Source organism: Brachyistius frenatus, unplaced genomic scaffold (genome assembly GCF_029030835.1).
Source record: "Brachyistius frenatus isolate BFR_SWC_R1_liver_20210118 unplaced genomic scaffold, ASM2903083v1 Contig_42, whole genome shotgun sequence".
Classification (NCBI taxonomy): domain Eukaryota; kingdom Metazoa; phylum Chordata; class Actinopteri; family Embiotocidae; genus Brachyistius; species Brachyistius frenatus.
The window spans coordinates 78,860-88,716 of record NW_027210641.1 but is presented as its reverse complement, the minus strand read 5'-3'; the positions used below and the strand labels follow the sequence as shown (position 1 = coordinate 88,716).

Genomic DNA, 9,857 nt, shown 5'->3' with positions numbered 1-9,857 from the left:
ATTTTTAATTGCTGTATTTCACACATATACTCACTGAAACGAAAGTTTTAACACAACTTTTGTCAAAGTGTCTGTCCTAGATGTACTTTTAGAAATGGCAATTAACTCCAGGATACAGTGTTTTTTTTATGACCCAGTCCCTCAGCATTACTGTCAAGTGTTTAAAAGAGGTTTAAAAACCCCTGACTTGGCTTCAAATCAAAGTATTTCTCTATAAAAATGGATATTTACATGCAACAATCAAAGTAAAAATAAACATTCTTCGGGATTAACAGTTACACTTCATTAGAACTGTGTGTGTGTGTGTGTGTGTGTGTGTGTGTGTGTGTGTGTGTGTGTGTGTGTGTGTGTGTGTGTGTGTGTGTGTGTGTGTGTGTGTGTGTGTGTGTGTGTGTGTGTGTGTGTGTGTGTGTGTGCAGTTTGATTAGATGAGACTGAAATAACCAATACTGTTTCAACTTTGGCAAAAACTAGTGTGTTCATGTTGGATCTCCATCATTCATAGCAAAAACTGAATTGAGATAAAAGGTGATACAACTGTAAACTGTACATCCCTGGTTACAGAAATGAATCACTGTCATGTGCAGTTTCTTTTCTTTTTGAGGCATTTTCACCTTTCGAAGGTCCTTTTTTTACAAGGACTCACTTCATAATCACAAAGAGAATTGTACAATATACTGTGTAGTGTTAAGAAGTGCTTTATGTGCATAATCCTTGAAAAAAAATCTGCCATAACAGAAACCCATATTTTTGCCATCATTCAAACATTCCCAACTGCACAGAAGCACTTCTTTAATTCTGCTGAGCACACAGTCAGTGACAGCTAAATACAGGGAGGAGGTTAAGGTCTGAGCTTGTTCTTGTCACACACCAGGAGTGCAACACTGTGCAAAAAATTGGAAAGTATGCAGATTAGTTCTCGTCGAGTAATGGGAGGGTTTTAAAAAGCAGCACATTTCGCTTCTACAAAGCAAAGGTGCAATCATCCTCGGAAAACAACTACTCTTTCGCAACAAAACACTGTCTTCCCTTTCCCATCTGAGACTAGCGAACAGCATGTCGGTGCCACTTCTTGCAGCAAATAACATCAAACTTGTGTTACGTCAGTGATCAGAAATACTTTGATGATCTTTTCTAACCCATTTCTTAAAAATAGCCTGGGTAAAACCTGATGGGCGGGTGGGGAAGGGATTGATTTATTAATCTAATCAGACCAATGTAGGACACTGGATGCATTTGTCCCCCTCTCTGAATCAGCTAGGATTGGACTTGAGGTCATTCTCCGGGAAACATCAGCCAATCACGTCAAACAATCTTCTCTAATTTTCCATCTTCCTTTATAATCTCAACAATCAGAGACAGAGCAGGAAAAACCGCCTCGGCTTTGATGTTGGCTTTGATGGATTTGTTCTTCTATGCGCCCCCTCCCCACGAATTTGAGACTTCCTCGCTAAAGAATTCTCTGTAATCGTATTTTGTGGGTACAATATTGATTTATGAATTTGAACAAACAATCCTGTTCTCATAAGAGACATGTGCTATGATTTTCCCCCTGCAAAGATAAGGTTTTAACATGATCTGAAGCGTGCTCACTGGATGCTGAAGCACTAACAGGCTCTTCTCCATGCTTGGCATGTAATGTAAAACCATGTGGTGGATGAGCAGAGCAGCATCTCTAAACCAGTGATTCCATGAGAGTCAAGCAACTGGGTCAAAATATGGAGCCTCCGAGGGAGATATGAAATTGTCAGCATCTTGTGGTATTTAAAGGACATTACAGCTGTTTGTGAGTGAGTGAATGAAAGAAGCGGCAACCATTCTGATAATGTGGATAATAGCCCTTATAGTCACATAGTCTTTAACAGGTACGCTTAACAGCAAATGGGAACATTGTTCTGGTGTAGTCTGTTGGTTTTTCCTTCCCCAGAAGAAGTAAGACCTTATTAGTTGTCGCTGTGGTCAAAAATAGCATCTGAACAGGAGTGCTTTGCAGAACAGCTCCTGGAGATTGATGATTGATTACTACACAATTACTGCTGAAAGCAGCGGGCCCCCTCCTCCTAATCACTGCTTTCGTTGCTAAAAGGAGATTATCACATAGGAGAAGCTTGTTAGAGCCACTTCCTTCCTGCAAATCTATAAAAATTACATCAAAAATGTCTCAGTTGAATCCCTAGGCTGGCTCTGCACATTTACAGGTACTGTACATTAGTCTGTGGGTGTGTGTGTGCGCCTCCTGTGGCAGTGGATCTGACCCCCTCTGAGATATTGGCCTCGAACCATGTCTAATTAAACCAGCTTTTCAATGCAAGCTGTGGAACTTCAGGTCCCTTCAACAATTAAGTGCAGCATTTCTCATTTGGTCTCAAGTGAGGAGAAAAGGCACATCCACAGGGTTGATTATCCCCTCCCCCCCCCCCCACACACACACACACTCTGCCTCTACCCATTATTGGATTCACTTAGTTGATGGAGCCCCATATATAGAGCGGGGAGAGACAGGCAGAACAGCATACAATCAAGCACACCAGAGACACTTGGAGAAATTGGACAGAAAATGTGCAGCATTTTATTAGAAGTCAAGTCACGAAAGTATTAAGAGCTTCTTGTCATGATGGTCTAATGGAAACAGATTAGAGAGACAATCACATAACCAAAAGGTAAGAACTTCAATTCCTGCTCTTGTGTCCTTGGAAGTTCTCCAGGATAAGAGCATCAGTAAAAAGGAGTTTGAAAAAGTGAGTGTAACAAGCAGCAGGTAATGTAATGGGGAAAAAAAGTAACCTAATGTCTAAGATAACTGCTGGTACAAATGTAGTTTTTAACCAACATTTTCTTATTTTACCATTGTATCAAAAGTAATAGCCCACCAAAAACATAACTTAGTTTTTCATGTCTAGTCCAAAAATAATCAAAATGTTGTTGATATATTTTAACTTAGCCTTTTATACATTATGTTTGTTCAGAGATTGATTGATTGATTTCTGTTGTGTAGTCTTTTAGTTCAGTTGATATTTTGTGTTTCCTGTTTTATTTTGTAGTCTCTCACCCCGGTCTGGTTCAACTGCCCTTCTTGTCCTTGTCTGTTTGTATGCCGCTCCCCGATTCGTTTCACATGTCCCTCGTTGGCTTCCTCTCCCTCGTCTATTTAGTCTTTGTGTTCTTCTTTCCCCTGTCAGTTTGTTGCTTCAGATGGCCTGTCTGTCTCTTTGAGTTCAGTAATTCCTTAAGTCTGTCCGGTCCCCGTTGCTATTTAGTTAGCCAACTTTACGGTGTTTTAGATAGTTCTTCTTCATCGCTTCTTAGTTGTTGTTCTTCTGTTTCTTTGTAGACCTAACAATGCTGACTCTCAGTATTTGTGTTTTGGATATTCAGCTTTTGAATTAAACTTTGTTTTTTTTTAGGCTTGAAACCTACTGTTCCCGTGTTGGGCGTTTGGGACCTCCCTCCCTCTGAATCATAACATCAAATCTGCTTCTAAATGACCTGTTTGATCTCTTGGCATAAAAATTATAATCTTCATCATCAGCTACTTCAGGCACAATTTTAAATTTCCTGAGCTTAAATGATCCAATGCTTTAAAAAGCTGTAGAGCCCGCATGGTGAGCATGTTCTACCTCCTAGAGCCACTGCAAGCTGCAGATAGCCACAGATAAGGCCTCCATTAGGGCTATTATTTTAAAGCATCTCACCCCTTAATGGACTCTCCTGGCCTGGCCACAAACCCACTATCTTATCCTCAGAAGCCCCGTTAACCAGCCTGGGTTCAGCTTCTACAGGTGTGAGACTGACTGAAACCACTCAGTCCCCAGAGGACCCCTGCTGAGAGTGTGGTGAGGCGCTGATGTGTTGTCAGCTCCACAACAGCAACTGTTAATAACGCCGCTGTGGATATCTCAGAAAGGTTTACAAAATGTTTATTCCAACGCTTAGTGAAGGAAATGAAAACATACAGTACGTCTACACAAAGAGTGTGCAGAATAAAAAAACGGAATGTGTTTTCCTGTGTGATGTAGAATGCAAACCTTCTGCACCATGAAAAAAAGTATTTTACAGTTGAGGTACTTTATTTGGAGAGTTTATATATTAAAATAACGTTGTAATATCGTTGACTAAAATTGTGTTTTTAAGGTGTAGTTTTACATTTTTGATTAGATAATTATTAGTATTCTTCCTGACAGTTAGATTTGCACTACTCTGTCTGTTCTTTAAATATGAAGAGCCAAAAGCAGCAGCTGGTTCCTGTAGCTCTTAGCATGATGACCCGGAAACAAGGCAAAATGGCTTGCCTGGCTCTGTTCATATATCAGTTTTCAGAAACTCAAATTTGTGTTTTTGCACTGGTTTTTGTGTGGATTAATCAAACTAGATGTGTTACTAGATGAGCTTCAAAGGTACGGTTAGACGGATCCAGGCTAGCGGTTTTCCCATATTTCTAGTTGTTATACTAAACCAACTGTCTGTTGAATTTAGCTTAATCTTTACAATACACACATGACAGTGGTATTGCTCCTTTCATTTTATTTAAAAAAAACGATCCCCCAAAATATTTAACTATTACTTTAGTCAAGAATTTGATGATGTTTTTTTCTGATTTAAGCTTTTGAAATCTGCAGACACACCGTTTAATTATCCAGGTTTTGAAAATCACGTCAGACGAATCAAATATTTTGAGTATATATGAAAAGCTCTTGGGAATTTTGTCCAATGTCAACATTTTTGGACATTCTCCAGACTAAATCCTTCATTAGATGGTAAAAAAAAAAAAAAAAAGAAGAGAAATGACTGAATATCTAAAGTAATGATTAGTCAAAGCTGCATAACAGTCACAATGTTGAGTGTTAGTGTGATATTCCCTGGTCTCCGTCTCCATTGACCCTCTGGCTCTCTTTGTTCTGTGTCCTGTTCAAGGTCAGTAATTTTACCTCTCAGACTTTAACAAAGCAAAGTCACCTGAAAGGTCAAGCTATCTTTGCCTTAAAGAACACAGAATAATGATCCGTGTTAGAAGTCCCTTCATCAGCTTACAATAATGGGCTTGACCCAATAATGGGAAGGTAAAGTCTCTTACAATGTAATTCTAACAGCGTCCGGGGGTACCGGTCATCAGGGGAGGCTGGAATTTGCTTCATTTAAAAGGCCTACACACTGAATAAAAGAGTAACGATCTTAGTAAAGAGATGTATGTTTTTCTTTTAAAGTTTATTAATGAACTTACCGTATATGTTGGTGCTATATTTTCATCAGTTGTTTCATAGTGAAATTTATACTAATTTTGTTCAGTAGAAGTTTTATTTTTTTCTACAAAAAGGCAAAACGTACAAACAGGTAACATCACTTTGCAACCAGCACATTGAAACATTACATTCCTATCTTAACATGCACTTAAAAATGATGAAAAACAATAAATGTGTCTGCGTGATAGTAAAGAGGTCATTGAATTTTAATCCGAATGCCAAGTAGGCACCTGGCAAGGATTCAGCATTCAAGCAGCATTGATATTATTTCACTCCTTCATGTGACAATTGTTTTTTGTGGGTCTGATGTTGATTTTCAAAACATGCCGCAATTTAAAAACCTCATTTTTATTACCTTGGTTCCAAAAAATACCCACTGCAATACCCCATGATCTTTATTTTTTATCATTCAATGTCTTTTTCACTGAGGAGTGCTAGAGTTTTACAGCATCTTAGAAAAATAATTGGTTCTGTATGTACAACAATGGTGCTAGAAACATGTTAACAGCATAATGCACAGTCATATTTGTTGTTTGATCCCAGCTATGTATTGAAAAGTACCTGCCACAATTGGATGGGTAATTGGTCAATATTAATACAGTGAATATTGACTTACTGAATATTAACTGAATGTTTGATCAAGAATTAATGACGGCGACATATTCATGAGATATGAAAATGATTTGATGCCAATATGGTGTATATACGCTGCAATGTTTTATCTGAAATGAAAATGCTTTCAACATTCTTCTTTTTCAACAATAAAATGATTGAATAATCCAAAAACCAGTGAACCAAACTCAAAACATCTTTCAAAAGGCACACATAGCTGCTCTGTCCAAGACAACAGGATTTCTCAAGCTTGTCCCAGTAGAGGAATGATATCTGTTTTTTTTCCAAATACAGTTGGTACCATTTAGGGGAAACTTTTACATTCGATAAAATTAATCATATCGACTCAGAAGAATCTTAATCACGTATTTACAATCGCACATTAAATTCTTTTATCTCTTTATAATAGCCTCTTATAAATAAACTTCCATACTATAATTCCTTTTAGACTGATATGGAACACTACGTTTATATTATTCTCATCCAAACACTTCAAAACAGACACCTTAATTAACCAAAAAGGTCAATGCTGAAATTCCAAAGATATATTTGAGGTTATTCAGAAATAGTGTGTCCACTACATGGCTTGTGGACCAGAAAGCTTTTTTTCAGAAAGTATATTTTTCAACCGCAAACCCTAAACACAATAGTGTAATAGTGTACCCTAACCCATTTCAGGATTCTTTAACAACCAAATTGTACAGATCCTTATGAAAATTTTATCCAAGTTAAACTGAAATAAAAAGCCAGTTCAGAGTATGTATAATTAATATTTGTTTTGACTACTGCATATATTTGGTCAACACTGTAATCACACAAAAAATTAAATTGTATTTTATTTATTTTTCTGAAATGAAAAGAAAAGCAGCTTGACATTAGTGTTTACCAGGTTTGTGAATTGGCTGCAATTTGATTGGTCAGCATCTGTGGCGACGTGCTTCCAGTTTGCGTGCTAACTTTGAGTTGAAAGTTGAAAACAAACACAATGAGTCGTACCAAATGTGGGGAAAAAGACACATGTCTGAAATCACTAATGCTACAGCGTGTGGGTTTGTTAGAGGAGTAGAAATAACGGGCCTCAATGCTCTTTAGTATCAGTGCTGACCCTCAGCTGTCGTCGTGGGAAACACCCACCAAGCAGCCTGAAGCATAAACACGGTTTCCAGAAATATGTTCCTTGTCTTTTGAAACATAAAAAAATATGCACAGCAGTATCACTATAGTTTATAATTCCTTACACAAAAATGATTAAAAAAGAAACTTCTCCTGACATATTGTCATCAGACCTTTTCAGTATCTGCCTCATAAATCCAGTATTGGTGTGGCTCCATTACCAAGATAACTTTCTTTTTATTTGACGGTGACAGGTAATGATATGGAAACAGGATGAGCAGTAAACCAGCTGTAATGTTTTAAGATCGTACCTACAGTAGACACACCAATGCACTGCCTGCACACCACACAAGGAAGGTGGTTAACATTGTAGACCATTGCAGAAACGTGTCTTAGAATATTATAGATGCTCTTCTGTTTAATTGTTTGCCCAGCAGCTAAGCAGCAGTCTGAGCAGCACAGCATAAGCGCAGTTTACAGGTGTCCTACACAGTGTGATTGCTTTGATATGTTCTCCATATATACACCCGACACATTGTTTTCCCAGTGTGGACACGACGAGGTCCCCAAAGAGACACCTCGTCATGTTGTCAGAATGGCAGGTGCTGCCTCTCTCAAATCTGTAGCCAGCTGTAAGAAGAGACGTCTCCGTGATGGAAGATAAGCTGCTGCTGCTGCTGCTGCTGCTGCCTGATCTCTGTATTCGTTGGCCAGGTGGAAACAGAAAGAGGCATATGATGTGTGTGGTTAAGAGCCACCTGGTGAGGGTGTGGAGAGCCAGGGCTGGTTCGGAGCAGTGTGGGGAGTCGTGAGGAGAGGGATCAGACGATCAGGGTCATGTTACGAAGCAGCCACTGCTGAGAGCGGCTGCCGCTGCAGTCTCTCAGGGTGGGGACCATCTTGTCCTCCTCAGATGGCATGTCCAAGCACTGGTTGCTGTTCACGTGTAGCAGAGTGAGTCGCTGGAGAGAGGAAGGATGAAAACACAGGCAATTACACAGATAAACGTACAAACATGACACAAATGCAAATTAAAGGGACTTTGCTGTTGTTTCACAGGAACATTTGCCTAAATCAGCCGATGATTGACCCTCCGCTTTGACATTTGCCTTGAATCTACGTAGATGACTCAGATGAACCTTCTCAAACACATTTCAACTATTGATTTCCCACATTTCACAAATTTACCAAGCAGGAGCGAGAAAACACAAGAGGAACATCAAGAGAGCAAATGTTCTTGGCAACAAAAAAGTGAAAGTGCTGCCCCTTGTACAACAGACTAATCATTAAGGCTGCTGTGAGAATTGAGGCTCCAGTTGGTGAAGAGATTTGTCATTGCTACTTTAGAGAGAAGAAAAAAACAGTGTAAAAGAAATTATTCTCTCTGCTTCAGAGGGACTGAAACGAACATCTGGTAGAGCTGGGTAATATCGACCAAAAGATACCCTGATGTATTTTTGACGAATGGCAATATACGATTGATATCTCAAAATTTTCGCCGAAGTGGGTTTATCATGTGAAATGTCACAAGCACCTTCTTTAAAACAGATTGTGACCAAAACGTAATACAAAGACAGGGTTTCCTCCCCTGTTTAAAAATATAAAGCTTCAAAACGTGTCAATGAAATTTTTTATGAAGTAAATAGCCTATTTTAAAAGAAACAGGTATTTCTCTGAGAATGTTTTCAACATCAAACAGTGATATGTTGCAGGAAGCGCATTGTCTTATTTTGTTTCCGTTTCCAGCATATCTGTGTTACTGGTACAGATGTTACTGCTCTCAACTCGGTTCATTTGCTCTATTCCTCATTACAACTATTAATCACCTGCTGTACATTTTAATTTACACTAGTGCCACTCACGCACAGCTCTCCTTCTTTTAACTACTTTCTCGCTGATCCCACAGTTTTTTGCAAGTTTTCAGCTCTGCTAGTTACTTTAGCTTAGCAGTTAGTGATGGTTTCTCACGGTCCTGCTCACTCCTGCTCAGTGTGTCTTATGTTTAGTTCTTCCTCTGCTTCTTTAGTAATAATGGTGCATATTAACTAATGTAGTTTATTTGCCATGATGAAAGTGAGGCTGAATGAATTGGAAGGGCGGCTCCTCATCATAAAAAGCTCTATCGTTAACTGTTACAGCCCCGATGAGCCGGGTGTTGGTCCCTCCCCTCAGCCCAAAATGCATTTGCATTTCCCAGCATGCCTTAGTTCTTCCTTCTTAAATTTCAAGAATAAAACAACTACATAAATAGGTCTACATGATGGGTAGAAATTACATTTACTTTTGATAAATCATGCAGTTTTGGAACGGTTTAATGCAGACAAATGTAAAAGACGATGTAGTCTTTTTCATTATCTCTGAAGAAAAACCTGAAACTTGATATATTGCCCAACACTTGTATATTTCGGACATTTTGGATAGTTATGTTGTGTGTCAAAATTCTCTAATCTCTAAACAATAGAAACCCTCCCCCAACGTAAGCAGAGCACAACACCATGTTGGTACATGACAATTGCAGAATGTGTACACTAAATTTAAGGATTCAAGGTGCATTGTTCTTGCTCTGGCTTCAATTTCTGTCTTTAACTTCCTATTTGTTAGCCGTTTGTATTGCTTCATCTAGCTTGACCAAAAAAGGAGGCTTGATCTTAACGTCATTGCACCCAGCCACCCCCACTAGTCGCTGATTGGTCCGCCTTTCAGAGTGTCTGAGACAACCTTCATGCGAACAGGGTTTTCAGACTATAATCATAGCAGAGACTGAAGCTGTGAGCAACAGGCGAGTAAAGTGAGGCTAGCTAATAGTGCCAATACCACTGAAAATCCCCCCTCCACTCTGTACCTGTATTTAGCATTCTCTACCTTCTCTCTACAGGTCAAGCCAAAAGGGACAGA

General features: G+C 39.0%; 1 protein-coding gene across 3 annotated transcripts in view; it reads right to left on the bottom strand.

Moving 5' to 3' along the window:
• Positions 1 to 2,561: 2,561 nt before the first annotated feature.
• Positions 2,562 to 9,857, bottom strand: part of galnt13 (polypeptide N-acetylgalactosaminyltransferase 13) — a 41,111-nt gene continuing 33,815 nt past the window's right edge. For 2 of the 3 annotated variants that reach the window (XM_069702451.1, XM_069702452.1), the window contains exon 13: positions 7,835 to 7,924. Coding sequence is in view for 1 of the 3 variants with exons in the window: in XM_069702453.1 (XP_069558554.1) it covers positions 7,784 to 7,924 (141 nt within the window). In the remaining 2 variants the exon portion in view is untranslated. Of the gene's footprint in view, positions 7,925 to 9,857 lie in introns of all 3 variants that reach the window. The other variant, XM_069702453.1, reaches the window with a different exon arrangement.